This window comes from Anolis carolinensis, unplaced genomic scaffold (genome assembly GCF_035594765.1).
Source record: "Anolis carolinensis isolate JA03-04 unplaced genomic scaffold, rAnoCar3.1.pri scaffold_10, whole genome shotgun sequence".
Classification (NCBI taxonomy): Eukaryota; Metazoa; Chordata; class Lepidosauria; order Squamata; family Dactyloidae; genus Anolis; species Anolis carolinensis.
The window spans coordinates 11,481,245-11,504,658 of NW_026943821.1; the positions used below are offsets into that span (position 1 = coordinate 11,481,245).

The window sequence follows — 23,414 nt, forward strand, 5'->3', positions numbered from 1 at the left end:
CTACTGTACAGTATATAATAAACGTTCATTTTTTTGTTCAACAATAAATGTGAATTCTTCTTTAAGGAAAAATAAGAAATCCCCTGAAAATAAGACCTAGAGCATCTTTGGGAGCAAAAATTAATATAAGACACTATCTTATTTTCATGGAAACACGGTCTATAAACCCCACTTCCATAGTTCCTAACAAACCTCACAACTTCTGAGAATGCCTGACATAGATGTGGCCGAAACATTAGGAGAAAATGCTTCTGGAACATGGCCATACAGCCCGGAAAATTCACGGCCATGAAAGCCTTCGACAGGACAACTTTTCAAATGTTTTTGCGATAGAACCAATGAGGAAATGACAAAAAAGTGTTACATAGTGTTCTATATTAGTCTTCTCTGCAAAACAGGGCAGAGACAACTCCGAAGGTTCCATTGCATGGAGCGTTAGCAATTAAAGCGCGATCAAACTGCATTAATTCGGCAGTGTAGATGCACCCGTGACTTTGATCGCAGTCTCCTCCTCTTCTGTGGGAAAGGAAGCGGAAACGGAGGCCACGTGGGGAGAAGGAGGGAGGATCCAGAGAGGGAGGGGGGACGTTAATCCGGTTTCTGTTTCTCTTGCAGGGCGGGGGGCAGGTAAGGGCTTCCTCCTGGAGAGAAAGGGCAGGGATCGGGGGGCAGTTGGGTCCCCTTTCCCCTCCTTAAGGAAACCCTCCATGCATTGCTTCTGATCCTGCCTCCCTTTGCATTGCAGACCTGGCTGCTCCCTTTCGGGGAGGAAAAAGATGGTAAGGGGGGAAAGGGGCCTCGGTGGGGAATGGGCTTTGCATGGGCTCAGTCATGGCTCAGCTTTGCCCTCCAAAAGGGCTTTGTTTGAGGAGGAGACTTTCCAAGGGAAGGGTGCCCTCTGAGCCTTGCCCTCAAGGCCAAGCCAAGACCTGGGGAATTGCATCCACGCTGCAGGGTTAATGCACTTTGACACCGCGTTAATCAACGCAATGGTATATTGTTAGTATAGCACAGGGGTCTACAACTTTTCAAGTGGAGGGCCAATTCACAGCCCCTCAGACTGTTGGGGGGCCGGACTATGATGAAATAGTCCAAAATTAGGATTGTTGTTGTTGTGTGTCTTCAAGTCATTTCAGACTTAGGTCAATCCTAAGTCTAAAGTTTAGGACAGAGGCCAGGTCAATGACCGTACGGGGCCACATCCGGCCCATGGGCCTTAGTTTGGGGACCCCTGATCTAGACGATCTCATAAGACATAGGTAATCAAAGAGACCTCCAGAGGCCATCTAGATGGTCTCATAAGACCATAGATAAGGAAAGGGATCCTCAAAGACCATCTAGATCAGGGGTCCTCAAACTTTTTAAGTGGAGGGCCGATTCATGGTCCCTCAGATTGTTGAGGGGCCAAATTATCATTTGAAAAAAAAAACCCCGAACCATCATCATCATCATCATCATCATCATCATTTAATTACTTATTAATCGCCCTCCATCCACGATGCTCTAGGCGAACCAATTACTATAATAATAATTTTATTTTTATACCCCGCCCCATCTCCCCGAAGGGACTCGGGGCGGCTTACATGGGGCCAGGCCCGATAAAACAAACAAATAACAGTAACAAAGCAATAAAACAATTATCCCAGTAAAAAACATCAACATCAATAAAAACAATCATTAAAATCAACACGCAGGATACAGTGTTAAAAACAGGAGACTATGCTCACTGCACATGTCTTATTTGTAGTGCAAACCCCCCCCCCCCCCCAGCAACAATTACTTATTTATTTACTACATTTATATCCCACCATCTCTCAGCCCGAAGGGGACTCAGAGCTGCTTACAAGTTGTATGTACATACAATATATTATATTATTAGCATAGCACAATATTAGCATTATATATTACTATATTTTACTATACCATTATACTGTAATATTATTAGTAATATTACATTTAATATATAATATATAATTAATATTATTATATTATACAATATTATTATATTGTATTATTATTATTGGCCGCCCTGAGTCTCCTATTGGGTGAGAAGGGCGGGGTAGAAATACTGTAATAAATAAATAAATATTGTATTGTATTACATTATAATATTATTATCAATATTATATGTATACACAATATATTATATTATTATCATATCATTCATTTGCAATATTGGTAAATGAAAAAACAATACAATATTTAAAAATAAACATAATTTTAACCAACATACTGTAAACTTATTAGGATTTCAGTGGGAAGTGTGGGCCTGCTTCTGGCCAATGACATAATCAAGTAGGATTGTTGTTATTGTGTGCCTTTGTTATTTTCAGACTTTGGGTGAGCCTAAGTCCAAAACTGAGGGTGGGGGCCAGGTCAATGGCCTTGGAGGGCCGCATTCGGCCCCCGGGCCTTAGTTTGGGGACCCCTGATCTAGATGGTTTCATAAGACCATAGGTAAGGAAAGGAGCCCCCAAAGGCCATCAAGATGATCTCATAAAACCATAGGTAAGAAAAGGCACCCTCAAAGGCCATCTAGACGGTCTCATATGACCATAGGTAATGAAAGTGACCTCCAAAAGCCATCTAGATGGTCTCATACTTTTGGAAAGTGACCCCCAAAAGCCATCTAGTTGGCCGTAGCTAAGCAAAGAGACATCCAAAGACCATCTAGATGATCTCATAAGGCTATAAATAAGCAAAGAGACCTCCAAAGACCAGGTAGACTTAGGTCAACCCTAAGGTTTAGGACAGGGGCCAGGGAAATGACCTTGGAGGGCCGCATCTGGCCCCCAGGCCTTAGTTTGGGGACCCCTGGTATAGCACAACATTAGTACTATATTTTATTAATATATTGCAATATTAATAGTCGTATTATATATAATATATTAATATTATTTCAACGTTATTTCTAAATGTTATATTGTATTACATTACAATATTATTATTACTCTTGTATAATATATATGAAATATTATAATATTATTCTATGATATACTGTATTAGGTAAAGGTAAAGGTTTTCCCCTGACATTAAGTCCTGTCGTGTCCGCTCATCTCCATTTCTAAGCCGAAGAGCCAGTGTTTTCCATAGACACCTCCTAAGTCATGTGGCCAGTATGACTACATGGAGCGCCGTTACCTTCCCACAGAAGCAGTACCTATTGATTTACTCACATTTGCATGTTTTCGAACTACTAGGTTGGCAGAAGCTGGGGCTAATAGCGGGAGCACACTGTGCTCCATGGATTCAAACCACCAATCTTTTGGTCAGCAAGCTCAGCAGCTCAGTGGTTTAATCCGCTGCGCTACTGGGGGCTCCGTATACTGTATTATATTACAATATATACAATATATAATTAGTATATTTTACTATTAGGATTATATATTATGGAGCTCCTGGTGGCGTAATGGGTTAAACCTTTGTGCCAGCAGGACTGCTGAAAAAGGTTGGCGGTTCAAATCCAGGGAGCCGGATGAGCTCCTGTCTGACAGCTCTAGCTCTCCGTGCAGGGACATGAGAGAAGCCTCCCATAGGATGAAAAAACATCAAACATCTGGGCGTCCCCTGGGTAATGTCCTTGCAGATGGCCAATTGTCTTATGCCAGAAGTGACTTGCAGTTTCTCAAGTCACTCCTGACATGAAAAAAAAAACCTGCAGTGGAATCCTGGGCTTTGGTAGTTTGAGGATTTTTTGGCAGTGCTAAGCCCTTCTAAGTAATGCAGATAGAACTGCTACATAGTAGCTGAATACAATTCATCTGAATTCTGAAACAACACCATATGGCAGTGCAAATCCAGCCTGAAGCTACCACGCTCAGGATTCCATAGGAGGTAAAGTGGCATCAAACCACATTCATTCCTCAGTGTAGATGTACCTCTGGCTGAGCTTGGGTGTCTGCATGGGTTGCCACGTTTTTTCTTTCTGCCTTCTTCTGCAGTCAGCCTCTTTGGACTTGAAGTCGAAGGAAGAGAAGGATGCGGAGCTGGACAAGCGGATCGAGGCACTGCGGCGCAAGAACCAGGCGCTGATCAAGCGCTATCAGGTGAGCTATGCCAGAAATAAGGATACGAGTGGGAAAGAAACTTCTCATGGAGTCCACCAGGCATTGAGACTCATTGAGACTCTCCAGGTGTTTTGGACTGCAACTCCCACAGTTCCTAACAGCCTCAGACCCCTTCCTTTCCCGCCTCAGCCGCTTAAGGTCTCTTGGTGGGAATCAAACCTTACTCTCCAGAGCCGTTAGTTCAGTGGTTCCCAACCTTTGGGCCTCCAGGTGTTTGGGACTTCAGCTTCCACAGTTCTTAACAGCTGGTAAGCTCGCTGGGATTTCTGGGAGTTGAAGTCCAAAACACCTGGAGATCCAAAGGTTGGGAACCACTGCGTTAGTTCAATGCTCAAACCACTAGACTACACTGATAATATTGTAGCTTAATGCTGCAAAACGTGACCAAAAAAAGTGTTGAGAAAACAACAGGGTGTGTTTGTAGTATGTGCAGATGAAGCCACACCCTTCAACTCGTCATTGGAATCGAGTCATAATCACCACAGAGAGTGTGTGCATTGGAAGGGTCAACAAGTGATTTAGCACAGAATTCATCTTGTATGTATGGTGATGCAGTACATGTAAGCTGGGTGTACAAAAATGTTTTTGTGACTATGTCTAACTGCCATGATATTTTTATTTAAAAATAATAAATGTCTGTAGATACGCTGCACAAAAAAATTATAGTTATTTTGATGCCATGCCTTCTGGTGGTGTCACTTGGTTGATGCCACTGCTTCAGGACGAAGGGGCATGATTTGGGCTCTGGAATAGTGCGGCTTCTGCTGCTGAAGGCCAGCCTCATATCTAATGAGAGACTAGGACATGAGGCAATGGCTTCAAATTGCAGGAAAAGAAATTCAACTTAGCAAGAACTTCCTGATGATAGGAGCTCATTGACGGTGGGATGTGCTGCCTTACAGTTAGATGGAGTCTCCTTCTTTGGAGGTTTTTAAACAGTTTGGATGACTATCTGTCAGGAGTGCTTTGATAGTGTGTTCCTGCTTGGTGGAATGGGGTTGGACTGAGTGGCCCTTGCGGTTTCGTCCAATTCTAGGATTCTCTGAGTTCTGTAATGGGGCATCTGGTTGTTCTTTGGACCCTATGAATCAGAATACGCTTTGCTGGCTTGTGTGTCTGTTGGGAGTGTGTGCACGGCAAAGAAGATGAGACTCCTTAAGCTAATTAGTGTGGCACGTTGACAGGCACGTCCGCAGGCGCCGTGGCCAAAGGGGCAGCTTGTGCTGGACTGCCCCGTGACCTGGATCCCCTGCAGGCAGGAAAAGAAAGGCAAACCTACCAAAACCTGAACCTGGGTCAGAGTTGGGCCACCCAGACTTCTATATACAGTATTCCCTCACTACTTCGTGGTTCACTTTTCGCTCCCTCACTGTTTTGCGGGTTTTCAATTAATATTAATGTACACATTTATTGCAGTATTTTTGCTGCTTCACAGGTTTTTGCAGTATGCAAAGGGTTTGGGAAGGGAGGGGAAGGGAGAAATAAAGGGAGAGGGAGGAGGGTAGGGAAGGGTTGGAAGTAAAAAAGGATTATTTAGCTTCCATTCTTCTTCTCTGCCGGTGTACTGTATATTGTAATTTCTAAAATAAAGTACAGACTGCATTGTAGTAAGTGGTCTGTGATTTGCTCTCCTCCACACATAGAATAAATATAGTGTCCCTACTTCGTGGATTTTCACTTATTGCGAGTGGTCCTGGAACGTAACCCCCACGATAAGTGATGGAACACTGTAGTCAGGTTTTCCAGGCAGAACCAGACAGACGTTTTAGGAAATGATGCCATGCCCAGTTATATTATGCTGTTGTTGATATTTCCTTGGAATAGTAAAGGCTGACTAGAATCCCCCCGGTGTGTGCACTGATTCAGGAGTATGTGATATAGAGTACATGGATGACACCTTTTAAAAAAGCAGTGTTTTATTCCATATGATGATGATGATCTTGATGATGATAATGATTATTACAGTAGAATCTCACTTATCCAAGCTAAACGGGCAGGCAGAACCTTGGATAAGCGAATATCTTGGATAATAAGGAGGGATTAAGGAAAAGCCTATTAAACATCAAATTAGGTCATGATTTTACAAACTAAGCACCAAAACATCATGTTATACAACAAATTTGACAGAAAAAGTAGTTCAATATGCAGTAATGTTATATCGTAATTACTGTACGAATTTAGCACCAAAATATCACGATATATTGAAAACATTGACTACAAAAATGCATTGGATAATCCAGAACCTTGGATAAGTGAGTCTTGGGTAAGTGAGACTCTACTGTATTATTATTTTATTTCTTACCTGCCTCTCCTCGTGGCTTGAGGCAGATCACAGTACATTGCAAAAATGGTAAAACTACACATATTAAAATGTAGTTCTCCAATGGCAAAGAAGCAAGATTTTGTGATATAAAACTACATTGCTACATTCTACCTATTACTGCTAACTATAAGCCTACACCAAAACACAACATACAGCTGCACACATAAGCTAAATGAACTAACAAACAAACAAGAAAACAATCCTGCAAATCTCACATTCACTATCTGATGATTTTTATCCCTTATTATTATGAATTGCGTAACATGCATGGCAGTTTCCAGTTTCCATACCGCATGAGCATACATACTAATGGTAGGGGATATCTGTAAACCTGTAAATAGGGCCTGTGAAGAGTCAAAATGTTTGCCAATGTTGAGGGTCCCTCAACTGAAAATGTTGGATGAGAAGAAGGCTTTGATGGGTGGAACTATGACTGGGGACATGGATGTTCTTGTGAAAGGGTTAGGGTTTTCGATGAAGAGAAGCTTGGTTATGACATGCTTGATTCCTTTCACTACTAATAGGAGATTGAAGAAGACCGGAAGAAAGCTGAGCAGGAAGGCATTGCTGTGACTGGAGGGCGAAGACCTCGGGCTGCTGAAGGGGATGCCATCGTGCTGGAGAGGAGGCGAGGGGAGCTGGACTCCCCGACTCTGACTGTCCAGGTCTTGCTATCTCAGGAGGTGAGCGGTCCACTGTTTGCAGTGGAGGCAAAGCTAGTGCAACACTATTCTTTGACCACAGCGTATGTACAGTGGCTGTAGGACTGCAGTGGTTGCTTTAACGTAACATGGTGTCTGCTCATTGCCTTCCTCTAAGGCAGTGGTTCTCAACCTGGAGTCCCAAGATATGCATTGTTTAGCCATGGTTGCACTGGGGTTGGATCCTGGTCTTCCTAAATCCTAGCCCTACATTTAAAGCCACCACATTATGTTGCTTTGCAGTGTATAATTCATGTGTTGCAAAAGTTTTAGTTGCTATCAATCCATTTCTGGGTGCAATTCAATCCTGGTAGTAGTAGTAATAATAATATTTTTGGAAAATGGCATTCACAACCATTTGAAGATCATAACCTTTTGGAAAAGTTTGATCTTTCAGAGAAGAGCCAAAAACCCGTTTGAGTAGAATCTTCTCATATGATATACAACAAAGTGCAATATGCAAGACAATATCTTCACTTGTTAGACTGAACCTATTGTCTCTGATCTGTTAGGAAAACAGACAATATGCTAGTGCATAAAAACAGCAGAGTTTCAGAAGTGTTTTTCAGTGCCCAAAATATATATCTACCCTCCCATAAAACAACTGGTTTTATATCATGCACTGAAGAGACAAAAATGAAGTAGGCTTTGGTAGAGTAACATATTTGGTTTACTCACAACTTCATGTGTTCAGCGTGACACAGGTACCTAGCGTACCAGTACAGTTTCAGATATGTTTGAGATAATCTCTGTGCAGATGCACAGGGCATCATTTTTATAATCATCAATAAGTGTTTACTCATAGCAGTCCCAAGTCTATGAAGAAACTAAAATGGAGTCTGAGGTCTGAGCAGTCTCTGATCAGATCCCGTGGTCTGCAGCTCCTCCCACAACCTTTCAGGAAACATAGAGCAAAAGAAGCTGCATACCAGAACATACATACAAAACAGTAAGCAAACAGAATCACATGTTAACAAACTACTTGGAAAAGCTTACGCGATATGAGGATTTAAAGATCAAGCTGCAAAGACTCTGGCACAAGCCAGTAAAAGTGGTCCCAGTGGTGATCGGCACACTGGGTGCAGTGCCTAAAGAGTGGGCAGCACTTAAAAACAATTGGTGCTGACAAAATTACCATCTGTCAGCTGCAAAAGGCCACCCTCCCTGGATCTGCATGTATTATTTGCCGATACATCACATAGTCCTAGACACTTGAGAAGTGTCCGGCGTTTGATCCAATACAACAGCCAGCATAGTGATCTTGTTTGCTGTGTACTAATCTTGTTGTGTATCAAATAATAACAGCAGCAACAACAACAACAACAATAAGGCTTGTTACCTGTCTTTCCTCAACAGCTCAGGGCGGGATGCAGCACAATTAAAACACACTGCCATAAAATTAGTAACGTTAAATGGATACATTAGAATACATCATCACAAAATACATATACAGTAGAGTCTCACTTATCCAAGCTAAACCGGCCGGCAGAAGCTTGGATAAGCGAATATCTTGGATTACAAGGAGGGATTAAGGAAAAGCCTATTAAACATCAAATTAGGTTATGATTTTACAAATTTAGCACCAAAACTTCATGTTATACAACAAATTTGACAGAAAAGGTAGTTCAATATGCAGTAATGTTATGTTGTAATTACTGTATTTACGAATTTAGCACCAAAATATCATGATATATTGAAAACATTGACTACAAAAATGGCTTGGATTATCCAGAGGCTTGGATAAGTGAGGCTTGGATTAGTGAGACTCTACTGTATTAAAATATGTAGTACAAAGATTAAAATAAACAAACATATATTAAAAACTATCTTGTACATTAGTCGTAGGCCTTTACCCATAGATCTGTTCATATCCAAATGTAGGATATGAACAGATCCCATGTTTCTGTGAGGTTGTCTTTTTGCTATTTCGCCCCTTGTCATTTGAGCTTCTATTGTCAGCTTGTCAGCTGGAGCAGCCCAGCAAAACCTGTCCAGCCAGCATTGGAGAGATAATCCTTTGCATTTTCAAAGTCTTGCTATGTTGACACTAACAGCTCCAGTCCTAACTGACAACAAATCTTTATGTGTCAGGCTTGCATTTCCCCCGTCAGAAATTGGATAATATCGACAAAAGGTTCTGCCTTATTATTTAGAAGGTTAATCTAAAAACCTTTTACCTCCCCCCCCCCCACCTGTCCTTTTTCCAGGAAAAGCATGTGGTCAGCAACGAGAGGAAGCACCCAGCTTCCGCCAAGCCCCCCCGCAGTAGCCCCCATGGCCAGGGTTCCCTCCGTGGGGTGTTCTATTCGGGCAGCCGCTCGCCGAGAGGGGAATACCCCCCTGAACAACCAGAATGGGAAGAGGGGAGCACAGCTGGGCCTGGGGCCGGCAAGCGAGGAGGAGGCAGAGGCGGGGGACGTGGACGAAGGCCCTGTGGGGGACATGGGGGCCCCGGAGGAGACGCCGGGCCCGACAGAAGATCCAAGGTGAGGAGCCTATGGGTGCAAAGGTATGACTGATACAGGCAGCTCCTAAGTTACAAACATCTGGCTTACAAATGACTTCTAGTTAAGAACGGGGTTGAGACAACAGAAAGTGGGAGAAATCTACCCCTTGGAAGGGAAATTCACTCCTGGAAGAGTTGTTATCATGGGGGAAAAGTGTCTCCACTGAAACTTTCTCACCAATCCTTGTTTCAAAATCCAATTATCACTGGGACACAAAGTGAGGTGAAATCTGAACAGGCGCATAGACAGCACAGGCCACATGACCTTGAGGTATCTATGGACAATGCCTGGAATACTGTGTCAAATTCTAGGCACCACAATTTAAGGAAGACATTGACAAGCTGGAATGTGTCCAGAGGAGGGTGAATAAAATGATTAAGTGGAGAACAAGCCCTACGAGGAGCGGCTTAAAGATCTGGGCATGTTTAGCCTGCAGAAAAGAAGGCTGAGAGGAGACATGATGATGGCCATGTATAAAGATGTGAGGGGAAGTCATAGGGTGGAGGGAGCAAGCTTGTTTTCTGCTGCCCTGGAGACTAGGACGCAGAACAATGGCTTCAAACTACAGTAAAGGTGATTCCACCTGAACATTAGGAAGAATTTCCTCACTGTGAGAGCTGTTCAACAGTGGAACTCTCTGCCCTGGAGTGTGGTGGAGGCTCCTTTGGAGGCTTTTAAGCGGAGGCTGGATGTCCATCTGTTGGGGCTGCTTTGAATGCGATTTTCCTGCTTCTTGGCCGAATGGAGTTGGACTGGATGGCCCATGAGGTCTCTTCCAACTCTATGATTCAATCAGTCACAGGTACCTTACCTCTCTCTTCCATTCAGGAGTGGGAGGAGCGCCGGAAGCAGAACATTGAGAAGATGAATGAGGAGATGGAGAAGATCGCTGAGTACGAGCGTAGCCAGCGAGTGAGTACTGGAACATCTCATGCCTTATGCCCTGCCGTGCCCCATGTGGGATGAGGCCTGACCCACACCCTGAGTTCCATGCTCATCTGCTCTTCTTGAATTTGACGGTGACTATTGATCTCTCTTCTCAGCAGGATGGGGCACAAGAGAAGAATCCGGTCCGCAACTTTCTCGATGATCCGCGACGCAGCGGCTCCTTTGCTGAGACAGACAGACGAGAAGGGAGCCGCCGCCACATCCGCAATTGGGGAGGCCCCGATTTTGACAAAGTCAAGACCGGGATTGAGCAGGGCAAGGAGTGGCCCTCTCCTGTACGTATATATATTTGTGTGAGGTGTATATGAATGTAGGAAACTTCAGCTGATGTGGAAAGGCGTTTGTTGTCTCTTTCGCACCTCACAGTTCTAGCTCCTTATCTGTCGGAGCTCCTTCCTATTGAATCTTGGGATTTGTAGTTCAGGGAAGCCCTAGAGTTGTCCGGAGAGAATTGTAAATATTTTACAAAGCTACAAAGCCCAGGATTCCACAGCAGTTAAAATGGGATGATAAAATTCTGCATCTGAAGCTGTAATGGTGGAATGACATTGTTGACAGTTTACCATGCTGCTAAATTAAGACTTGTTTAATATGTTGTCAAAGGCTTTCATGGCCAGAATCACTGGGTTGTTGTGAGTTTTCCAGGTTGTATGGCCATGTTCCAGAAGCTTTATCTGCTGAGAATAGTAATAACAACAACAACAACAACAACAACTGCAAAAGGCTACCCTACTGGGATCTGCGCGCATCATCTAAAAATGCATCACACAGTCCTAAACGCTTGTGAAGTGTTCAACTTGTGATTTTGTGATACGAAATCCAGCATATCTTTCTTGCTTGCTGTGTCATACTATGTCATTGTGTCAATAATAATAACAACAACGTTATTCTTGTACCCCGCCTCCATCTCCCTGAAGGGACTCAGGGTGGGTCACATGAGAAAACAACATACCACAATGAAAATTAACATATCATTTAAAACATAACATCATCTTTATAAAACAACACAACATAATGCAATTTAAAAACCAAGACAACAATTGCTACGTATAGAAGGTGATTTGTACAAAAACTCTTAATAAGGTCCATGAAAAATAGTTGAGGATGAACGAGGAGGACACAGAACCAGCCACATTAAAATTCTAAAACCTGTAAAATGGGGAACAGTGATGAAGTGCAGATCAGTTTTGTAAACAAGTACATGTCTAGATAAAGGACTGGTGGCCTCTTCACTCAAAAGCGCACTGAAACATCCATGTTTTTAAATTCTGATGGAAGATGGACAGTGAAGGAGCCAGTCTAATTTCCCTGGGAAGTGAGTTCCAGAGTCAGGGGCCACCACTGAGAAGGCCCTCTGTCCCGTCCCCACTTGAGACAGAAGTGGGAGCGAGGAGGGCCTCCCCGGAGGATCAGGGTGGCCAATGGCAACATCCACACTTGCTGCAAACAGACAAGGGTTCTTTCTCCCACTCTGGACCTTACATGGATATATAATCCCACTTGCCTAGTTTCCAACAGACCTCACAATCTCTGAGGATGCCTGCCAGGAGAGAATGCTTCTGGAACATGGCCATACAGCCCGGAAAACTCACAGCAACCCTAACACTTGTTTCACAATAAGGGTTCTCAGTATGCATTGTGATATATTGCGCATTTGTCACGTTGCTGGCTCTGCTTGTGTATGTTTCAGTGGTGTAGGTATATATCTGCTTCTTTTTATAAAGTTCAAATTATTTAACTTTTTACAATTTACAGTGGTGTAACTTCTGAACAGAATGCTTATCGTAGTGCTGGAATTGTGTAGCATGAACTAAATATTGCTCTGGGTTGCACCAAAGGGACCTGCAGTGGTGTAGTTTTGCATGCTCACGTATGCATCTCATGGTTCTTGGGGTGTCTGCACTTTCCACTGAAGCTGGCAAATGACTACCTTTGGGTCTATGCACCTTTTCCCATCAGGGTCGCGGCGGCTCCCGACGCAGAGGAGGCCCACCACCCGCAGCATCTCTGGACATGACACTCTGCATGACAGGCCGGGAGCGTGCGGAATATATCCGCTGGAAGCAAGAGCGAGAACAGATTGACCAGGAGCGGCTGGCACGACATCGCCAGCCTACGGGCGAGTGGCGCCGAGAATGGGATGCAGAGAAGATGGATGCAGCGTAAGTGCCAGGAACGTAGTATATGCATGTGGGAGATGGTGTTCCAAGTGGTTGTACTGTAGGTGTAGGTAGATATATCAGAAGACCTGTGATCATGGGTTATGTCAGTGGCAAGTGGCTCCCATGCTGGTTGGGCGGTGAATCTCCTCCAGGCTTTAGCCCATTCGATTAAGCTGTAATCCAAATTGGTAGGCTTCTACTCTTAATCAGACCAAAACCCTGGATCCACCAGCTCTATTGATGCAGAATAGATTTATGTATGTGCAATTGCACACAAATAATTCAACCCTATTTTTAGTTGCCTATGTGTTTTGTTTATCATTTAATCATTAACTCAATGTATTGTTGTCAGCTTTCATGGCCGGAATCACTAGAGTGTTGTGTGGTTTCCAGACTGTATGGCCATGTTCAAGCAGCATTTTCTCCTGATGTTTTGCCTGCATCTGTGGCTGGTATCTTCAGAGGATCCTCATCAGGTGAAAATGCTTCTAGAACATGGTCACATAACCCAGAAATCAAATAAGACTCAAATCATTACTTCAGTGGGACTTACTAGATACCAGCCAGAATAGTTGTGCAGTTTTGAAATAACTGTTAAGGAAGGGAAACTTTATACATTAGGATTTATTAAGAACTTAAACCAAAAATGTTGATCAGTAATCCTGGTGGAAACAGGAGAAGCCCAGTTTTGCAGTTTCTAGTTTGCACAACATATTTAATGAGGCAGAAAGAGAGGCCTAAGTATTGCTGTCATGGCTTTAAGTATTTACTGACTTTGTGTATTTGGAGGAGTGTAGGTCAGGTATGTATGTAGCTATACTGAGGGATCATGGAAGCTGATCTCTTGAAATAATAGAAGAAGAACAAATACTGGAAGAGGTTTTTCTGCAATATCCTCATGTCTGTTTCTCTCACCCTTCCCAGGTTTAAAGAGGGCAGCAAGCCTGGAAGCTCTGGAGGTTCTGGAGGTGGTAAGCATGGTAAGGACCCCCCTGTCTCCCCACCTCTTAGGACCCTTCTAGAAAGGCCCTTTATCCCAGGATCTTATCCCAGGTTTTCTACTTTAAACTGGATTATATGAGTCTGCACTGCCAGATAATCTGGGATAAACAGAAAACCTGGGATCAGATTCTGGGATATAGGGTCTGTCTGGAAGGGTCCTTAGAGGGCAACTTGCCCCTAATCCAACATGGGTGTAAGAGGATACAATACTCCTTTGAATTAAGAGCAAGGGTGGAGGGTAAGGTATTGATTTCTAATAATAACAACAACAACAAAAACAACAACAATAATTGAACTTCAAAGACTCTGGCAGAAACCAGTACAGGTGGTCCCAATGGTGATCGGCACACTGGGTGCCGTGCCAAAAGATCTCAGCCGGCATTTGGAAACAATAGACATTGACAAAATTACAATCTGCCAACTGCAAAAGGCCACCCTACTGGAATCTGTGCGCATCATCCGAAAATACATTACACAGTCCTAAACGCTTGGGAAGTGTTCGACTTGTGATTTTGTGATATGAAATCCAGCATATCTATCTTGTTTGCTGTGTCAGACTATGTCGTTGTGTCAATAATAATAATAATAATAAATCTTTATTTATATCCTGCTTTTATTCCTCGTGGGACCCAAAGCGGCTTATAACATATTAAAATCATGTAAACAACAATCCAAATACATCGATAATAAGTATAAAACCTCATAAAATAAACGGTTAAAACAACAATAATATACATTCACATTTTTGTGGCATGTGCACACTTTGTTCCAGTCCATAAACATTCTGTTGTTTCTTATCACTCCACCTTTGTTTCCTTCACTAAAGGCCTGCCTAAATAGGAAAGTTTTTAATTGGTTCTTGAAACCAGTGTCTTGTAGACATCAAGATGGTAGATTGTGTGCTTGGGTTGGGGGTTATATCCAATGGCCCATGAAGACCCTTGATACAGACGTTGGTTCACCTTCGGTGGGGATCATAAGAGCTTGCAACTCAGATTGTGAATGGAGGCAGTGTTTGGCAGCCCTGACTACATCCACCTCCCCTTTGTCTCTCCTAGGTGAGTCCAAGCGGCCCCCAAAACTGCCCACATTTGGAGAGTTCCTGTCTGAGCAGCAACCAGATCGGCGCAGGAGGGGCAGAGGAAGGGGCCGTGGGCGCCCACGGGGCAGTGGGCCCTCCAAACCCTACAGGTGAGGCCCTGGCAGATCTTAGTAGGTAGCACTAGCTTTAGATCTGCATTGGGGACTGTTTCGTCTTTTATTTTAGCTCTTGGGGTGGGCCCAAATGAGTGACCAAGGAAGAAGCTGTGGGCTGGTCCCCTTCCTTGCTTGCTTCTAGGGTTGGAGGAAGGACAGTCCTTGCTGAGGTTGTTTTGGCTTTCCCTTGTGCAGCATGCATGACAATCGCTGGGAGAAGGAAGAGCCGGACCAAGCCACGCCACCAGCGCAGGTGGAAGAAAAGTCAGCCGTTGACACTGTGCAGCAGGTAAGGGACTTACAAAAATCAGATTATCCAGAATGCCTTTGTGGGAATTTGAGAATGTCTGTGTGGCTCTTGGTTATAGAATCATAGTCATAGAGTTGAGAGAGACCACAAGGGCCATCCAATCCAATCACCTACCATGTAGGAAAACACAAAGCGCTCCTGACAGGTAGCCATTCAGGATCTGCTTTAAAAACTCCAGAGAAGGAGACTCCAGAATGCAGAATATTCAACTGCTGAACAGCTCTATCATTGAGAAGCTCTTTCTCATGTTTTTGTGAAATCTTTTCACCTGCAATTTGAATCCATGGCTCTGTGTCCTAGTCTCTTTAGTGTGACATCTTTTCAAATATTTAAACATGGATATCATGTCATGGAGAATCATAGGATCATAGAATAATAGAGTTGGAAGAGGCCACATAGGTCATCCAGTCCAACCCCCGTCATGCAGGAAAAGCACAATCAAAGCACCCCCGACAGATGGCCATCCAGCCTCTGTTTAAAAACCTCCAAGGAAGGAACTTCCACCATACTCCGAAGCAGAAAGTTTCACTGTTGAGAACTGCCCTTTCATTCAGGAAGTTCTTAATGTTCAGGTGGAATCTCCTTTTCTGTCATTTGAACCCATTGCTCGGAGTCCTAGTTTCTAGGACAGCAGAAAACAAGCCTGACAGCCTTTCACATATGCTTATATTGGCTATCATGTCTCCTTTCAATCTTCTCTTCTGAGTCTAAACATACCCAGCTCTTTAAGACGATGTATGTGCCGTTCTGAGCTACAGAAGTCAAGCAGTGGTGGTATTTCTTTTACCCTTATTTACTTTTGGATTTATCCTGCAGGTGGAGAAACCTGCCTCTCCTCAGGTAGTTCTGGAAGAGGAAATGGTGGAAGGGGAAGAGGAAGATCAGTGGGAAGATGTCAGTGGCGGGGAGGAAGAGGAGGAAGAAGAAGAGGTAGAAGCTGGGAGCAACAACAGCCAGGGCTCGGACGCTGAAGAGGAAGAGGAGGGGAAAGAGGAGCAGCAGCCATCACCGCTGCCTCCTTCCACCAGCTCTTCTCAACCTCCTGGGAAGAATGGGCAACTGTCCCTAGCCATGCCTCCGCCTCCAGAAGAAGAGGAGGCTCCAAACACAGACGGAAAGCCCTTGACTCCGTTTTCACCAGCAGAAGGGTATCACCCTGTTTCTGATTGGGGCGAAGAGATGGAGCTGAACTCACCCCGGGCGAACCTAACCAAGAGTCCTTTGGCTGCATCCGAAGTGGGGCCTTCCGCCAGTTCTGGTAAAGTGCAGAGTATGCTGGGTGGGTGTGTCAGTGAGCTCTGAGTTCAAATTTGGAGTAGGCACCAAACTTAAAACCTCTTGGCTTCTAACATTGGCTGGTATCTGTCTGTCTCTTTTTCGATACTTATCACTTCTGAGAACGACACTTGGGAAGGTTGTGTGCGCCGGTGTCATGAATACTTTCTAAGCAAAGGTTTTTTTTATTGCAATTTCAGTATGAGTGGGTATATCAAAACTTTCACACTTTTACACAATGAATGACATTGGACATACAGATTCAATGTAACTACATTGGATTCACAAACCTACTGTTACATTGGCCAACAAACAAACAAACAAAGAGGGGTTTCATTTTTACTCAGCAGTCACATTCACATACATTCATTCATCCTCATGCATCCAAATATTACCATATTCTTTCTCCCTCCTTGGAGAAGCACCTTGTGTTGACTTCCTTCTAAACATAAGGAAACCTTGTAAACATTTCCTTTACTTGAAAGAGCCATTAATGTAAACACGTTGTTTCTCCCAAAGTTAATCAAGTCAGCAAATGTTGACAGTTAGTCATTGTCACTGTTTTTATCAATGTCAGCAGTTCAGCAACTTTTAATTACAGTTTCTGAGTTTAGTTAGTGATTTTTTCATTTCAGGCCTTAACCTTTTAAGAATGGGGCTTCCAAAATTATTTGCTCTCATTCATACACCTTTCATACAGTTCATTCATATCCACACATATTAAATCCACATTTATTAAATCTGCACATCATATTAATATGACACCGGTAGATCCAAATTGGTGCAGTTTATTTGGGGAGGACATGGATTCACATCCCTTCAGGGCTATAACATTTGTCTTGGCTGCTGCTTGTGTCTTAGGCCCCTTCTACACTGCCATATAAAATCCAGATCATCTGCCTTGAACTGGATTATATTGCAGTGTAGACTCATATAATCCGGTTAAAACCAGATAATCCAGATTTTATATGGCAGTGTAGGAGGGGCCTTTCTCTCTGCTTTGAGTCTTTTTTGTGGAGAGAAAAAGTGGAGTGTAGATAAAAAATAATAATGAGAAAGTTTTCCCCAAATTTGGTTGCTCTCCCTATGACAATCCTATATGTCTCCAACCATTCTTCTTGTAAAGGTTGACCTTACGTCTTATTGCTGTCCTACTCTTCCTTTAGGGCCAGCTTCCACTTACTCTCCTTCTGGATCAGGATCCCAACAGTCCACTGTAGAAGTGTCGGAAAAAGAGGCACCTCCTGTGCCTGGAGCCCCAGTGGCTGAGATGAGCAAGGAGCCAGAAGTAGACAATTTGAACAAACAGTCTGTGCAAGGGGAACCAGACAATCAAGATGACAACGGTAAGGGACAGGAGATTTGGCAAGCAGTTCAACAGGGCTATTGGGCCTCCACTTCATAGGTAGGGCATCACCATTCTTCCCTGATTCTGACCTTCATCTTGTCTTCCTAGGAGCTGCAGCAGGGACCTTGGCTACTGTGCCTGTTGAGGGAGAGATTACTGACATCCAGAAGGTGAGCGTCTCTTAGATGTTACCTTCCCCTTATGATGGGCACAGTGCCAGACATGTCTCTTTGCATGACTCTTTTCTACCCCTTTATGTTTACTTGCTGGCCAGCCCTCCTCTCTTTTCCCCTCCTGGATGCCAATGTCTCCTCTTTCTCCTCTTGGACATTTCTGCAAATCTGTTGCAGCTCAGAGAACTTCTCTTTCTGTGTTTTACATCCATTCAGCATATGCTTGTCCATCTCTCTGTCTGTCTTGGAAGGTAGAGGTCACTGTCAGCAATTCCTTTGCATAAACAAGGCAAGGGAGATGGCTCATGTTTGCTCTGGACATATTTTTGTTTCTCCCCTTTTCACCCTTTTTTCAAAAGTGCTTCCATCTCCCTTCCCTTTAGACCAAGGGTCCCCAAACTAAGGCCCGGGGGCCGGATGCGGCCCTCCAAGGTCATTTACCTGGCCACCGCCCTCAGTTTTATAATATAATATTTTTATATCAGTTTTAATAATATAAGATATTGTATATACATATAATATTGATAATATTGTTATACAATATAATACTAATAGTAATACCATATAATAATATTAATTATATGTTATATATTACATATTATATAATAGTATAGTGGTATAGTTCAATATAGTAATATATAATGCTAATATTGTGTTATGCTAATAATATAACATATTGTATGTACATACAGCTGCTCTGAGTCCCCTTTGGGGTGAGAAGGGCGGGATATAAATGTAGTAAATAAATGCAGTAAATAAATAATTAATTTTAGACTTAGGCTCAGCCAAAGTCTGAAATGACTTGAAGGCACACAACAACAACAGTCCTAATTAACTTGACTATCTCATTGGCCAGTAGCAGGCCCACACTTTCCATTGAAATCCTGATAGGTTTATGTTGGTTAAAATTGTTTTCATTTTTAAATATTGTATTGTTTTTTCGTTGTTGTTGTTGTTGCACTACAAATAAGACATGTGCAGTATGCATAGGAATTTGTTTTGTTTATTTCAAATGACAATTCGGCCCCTCAACAGTCTGAAGGATTGTGGACCGGCCCTCTGCTTCAAAAGTTTGGGGACCCTTGCTTTAGACCAATGGTTCCCAACCTTTATTTGACCAGGGACCATTTTGACCAGGGACCACTCTCCAACATCAGTACCAAAAGGGTTACGAAATCAGTTTTTGTTCAACTTTAGATTTGGTTTGGTTATTTGGGGTGCTGATTGAGAAAATTGCATTGGAGAGACCACATCAGCTCTAGTTTATGATACAGAACATATGCCATCCAATAGTCGCCATCTGCTCGCCCACAGAAAACCATATTTAATAATCTAGAGCTGATGTGGTCTATCCAATGCAATTTTCTGAATCAGCACCCCAAATAACCCCATGAACAGGCCTAAAAACAAAAACACCAAGGCGTCCTTGCTTCCAGGTGCCACATGGAACGGCTCAGCTCAGGGAGAGGGAGGGGGAGAAGGAAGCTTGTTGTTGTGCCTTTCTTGGGCACACAACTTCTCCCCTCTGACATCCCTGTTGCCTTGGCACTATAGGAGGGTTTTGTGGGACCAGTTGCTCTCGTTGTAACGGCATAGTAATGGTGAGGCTGTGGACCACATTTTAGTTCACGGGACCTTTAGTGGTCCGTGGACCAGAGGTTGAGAACCACTGCTTTAGACCCTTTGGCACTCTCACATCCTGCAAATGTTTAAAGAAAGCATTTCTTCTCCAGAAGAATTCATCTTGATCAAATGAACTTTCCCCCTTCAATCCCCAATATATGGCAAAAACTGAGCTCAAGGTTGCTGGGTGCCCTTGCTTTTAAGAGATGCCCTAATTTGAGGGCTTGGGAGTATCCCTTATTATACAAAATGTCCACTATTTAAATATTGGAAAGTGTTTGCTTTCATATAGACTGAATGAGATGCCAAAATTCAGAATTCTCAGGGAGTGGGCCTTTTCTAAGAAAGATGTGTGCATTATTTAATTTATGAATGTCGATAATATGTTCATATTTACAGAGAACACAAACTATGCTTTTGGTTGAAAGAAGGGCAGTGCTGCTCTCTGTTGGCACATAGGGACACTCCAGGCCTGGTGCTTTCATGCTTTTTTAGCACTACAGAAATTGGGTTGCTGTGAGTTTTTTGGGCTGTATGACCATGTTCCTGAAGCATTCTCTCCTGACTTGTCACCCATACCTATGGCAGGCATCCTCAGAGGTTGTGAGGTTTGTTGGAAACTATGCAAGTGGGGTTTATATATCTGTGAAATGTTTGAGGCAGGTGTGACTGTTGCAATTGATTAGCACTGAATAGCCTTGCAGCTTCAAAGCTTGGCTGTTTCCTTCCTGGGGGAAACCTTTGTTTGAAGCTGCAAGGCTATTCAATGCTAATCAAGGTGATCAATTGCAACATTCACACTTGCCTTTACCGAACCTGGTAAAAAGGTTGCAAACATAAAAATAACAATAGCACTATGTAACACTATGTTCCTGGGTTATTTATTTATTTACAGTATTTATATTTCGCCCTTCCTACCCCGAAAGGGGCTCAGGGCGGATCACATTGTACACATATAAGGCAAACATTCAATGCCATATAACCTAGAACAGAGACAGATGCAGAGGTTATTTAAACCTTATCCAGCTTCCAGCTTCCTGAGGGTGTGCTTGATTCTGGCCACAGGGGGAGCTGCTGCTTCATCATCCACTGCGACGGCAACTTCCTCATTCCAACAGCGGCTAGGTGATTTTTATGGTGTCGTAAATAAATGTAATTTCCTAATTGGTTCTGTCATAAAAACAGGGGAAAGTTTTATTAAGCTGCCAAAACTTTGTTTTTGCGGGACATCCTGCAGTGCATTTTTCTACAGTTTTTCAATGAATATCTCAAGTCTCAATTCAACATAGTTTGAGGCGGCCACAGAAGCAAAGTTTCTGGAATGTAACAACTACATTCAAAGTTAAGTACTTCACAATTCAACAGGAATACCACTTTCGAACCAGGAATAGATTTTTTCCAGATTTTGTTACATATTTTAGTTTTTGTTTGCTGTTTGAAAAGTATGGCTACATTGTAGAATTGTTGCAGTTTGACACCACTGTAACTGCCTTGGCTCAATGCTAAGTAAACAAGGCTGGAGCCTTGCGAAGCTACAAATCCCAGGTTTCCATAGCATTAATAATAAAGGTGGTCCCAAACTGTATTAAATCTTACAGTATAGATGCTACATTGAACATGGAAAGAAAGGGTGAGGAAGGAAGAAGTAGCAGCAGTGGCATAATGAGTTAAAGCCTTGTGCTGCTGAATTGCTGACCTGAAGGTTGGAAGTTTGAATCTATGGGACAGGATGAGCTCCCATTGTTAGCCCTAGCTCCTGCCAACCTAGCAGTTCAAAAACATGTAAATATGAGTAGATAAATAGGTACCGCTTTGGCGGGAACAGGCAAAGTGATGCTCCAAGCAGTCTTGCCAGTCACACAACCAGGAGGCATCTATGGACAATGCAGGCTCCTTGGCTTGGAATCAGAGAAGAGCACCTCCCCCAGAGTCAGGGATGAGCAGCGCCTCCAGAGCCGGAAATGAAAGGAGAAGCCTTTTCCTTTGTCTGTGTATTTATGTCACTGTATGTCACTTTAACAAGGCATTGTATGTTTGCCTGTGTCCATTTATATAATGTAATCCACTCTGAGTCCCGCTGGGGAGAAGGGCAGAATATAAATAAAGTGTTATTATTAATATATTAAGAAGAATGGTAAGAGGCACAGCACAAAGGAAAATAGTGTGAGGAGGGAAGAGGAAAAAGGCACTTTCCCCTAAAGAAGTGAATGCTAAAATTTTTGTTTCTCTTCTGTTTTGATGGCAAGGCACTCTTAAGCTATTCTTGCATGTGATAGGCCCCATCTACACTGACATTTTTATGCAATTTCAAATCATTATTGAAGAAAGTCGGTATGATTATATAGGAAATTCTGGCCTGGATGGTGATTATACAAAACACAGAACACTGAGGCACATTAGTGCAGGCATGGGCAAACTTGGGCCCTCCAGGTGTTTTGGACTTCAACTCCCACAATTCCTAACAGCCTACTGGCTGTTAGGAATTGCGGGAGTTGAAGTCCAAAACACCTGGAGGGCCCAAGTTTGCCCATGCCTGCATTAGGGTCATGCTTTTGTGGTCATTCATTCTGTAGTTGCCACAGTTTGAAGGTAGCTGCAAACTGCATTAAATGGTCAGTGGAGATGGGGCCACAGCCTTGCAACCTGCACAGGTCCCCTTGCATTTCAATCTTCCATTTCTCTGATTGCATGTGGTTCTCTTCCCTCTTCCAGGAGTAGCAGGAGGCCTGAAGCACTGGAGGGAATCTCCTATCTGCTTCCCTTGCCCAGGGTGGCCAAGAAGGAGACTGGCTTCTGGACACATCAGTGACCCTGCCCTGCCGCATCCTGCTTGCTTGTATTGCTCTTGGGCTTCCATATTTAGAGGAAAGCAACCCCTCTCCCAGCACGCCGTAGCCTGCAAAGCCATCTTTTAGTGCAGTGAACACTAAATCCATGTGCAGATGGGGACTGTGGCACCTGCCTGTATGTGATGCTTTTCTGACTGTTATTGTTGGTGGGGTCAGGTGCACTTGTGCATGTGGGAGGGGAAATCTTTTTGTTCATTTATCCACCCTTCTTCGGTACAGTATTTCTTAGAACAAAGGCGTCCTGTAAAATATGCACAAGTCCCCCTTGACACTTTGAGGAGAAAGAAAAGCTTAGAGTTTATCTGCCTTCACTCCTCTGCCCCACATGCTGCTGCTTTTTTCTTTCTTTCTCTGGGGTTGGGTAGGATTTGGCTGCTTCATATCATGTACAAAGGAAAAAGGGATTTTAAAAATAAAGTCATTTTGGTGGCCAGTTGTCTCCCAGGCTCTTCTTTAAAATTGGATGGAGGCAGAGGTGGGAAATGTGGACACGCCAACAATAGCATGTCCGTACTCATTGAAACACAGCACTTCTTCAGTTCTGAGAGACACTTTCCTCCTCATATAACATCTCTAAAAATAAGGTGTGTTGTAGAATCGGGAGTAAAGTGTTTTTTTCTGTTGGTGGTACTGAAATTAGTGTTTCATTTAGCAATATTCATGCCTCGGTTTAACATCATTGGGTATGATGCTGCTGCTGCGCAAAGCTGAAAATAGAGATAAGCACCTCCACGACAAAAGAAAAAGAAAAACATTTTCAACACATTCCAGATGTCAAATGAAATAGGCAGGTCAGTCCAGCATTTTAAACCTACTATTTCAATCCAACAAAGGTAAAGGTTTTCCCCTGATATTAAGTCTAGTCATGTCCAACTCTGGTGGTTTATTTATTTATTATTTATTTACAGCATTTATATTCCGCCCTTCTC

The 23,414-nt window shown here is 43.2% G+C and overlaps 1 protein-coding gene across 2 annotated transcripts; it reads left to right on the top strand.

Moving 5' to 3' along the window:
- The first annotated feature begins 510 nt into the window (after positions 1 to 510).
- ccdc9 (coiled-coil domain containing 9) lies at positions 511 to 22,918 on the top strand. 2 transcript variants are annotated; one of them, XM_016994793.2, is made up of 15 exons: positions 511 to 627; positions 746 to 779; positions 3,942 to 4,046; positions 6,915 to 7,073; positions 9,299 to 9,577; positions 10,427 to 10,510; positions 10,642 to 10,821; positions 12,506 to 12,708; positions 13,633 to 13,688; positions 14,769 to 14,901; positions 15,103 to 15,196; positions 16,034 to 16,475; positions 17,659 to 17,838; positions 17,949 to 18,010; positions 22,349 to 22,918. In XM_016994793.2, the coding sequence occupies exons 2-15, from the start codon at positions 777 to 779 to the stop codon at positions 22,352 to 22,354; spliced, it is 1,986 nt and encodes a 661-aa protein (XP_016850282.1). In that variant the 5' UTR covers positions 511 to 627; positions 746 to 776; the 3' UTR covers positions 22,355 to 22,918. The 2 variants fall into 2 exon arrangements, with proteins under 2 accessions (XP_016850282.1, XP_008112006.1); XM_008113799.3 differs by having other exon boundaries at positions 10,645 to 10,821.
- The last annotated feature ends 496 nt before the right edge of the window (positions 22,919 to 23,414 follow it).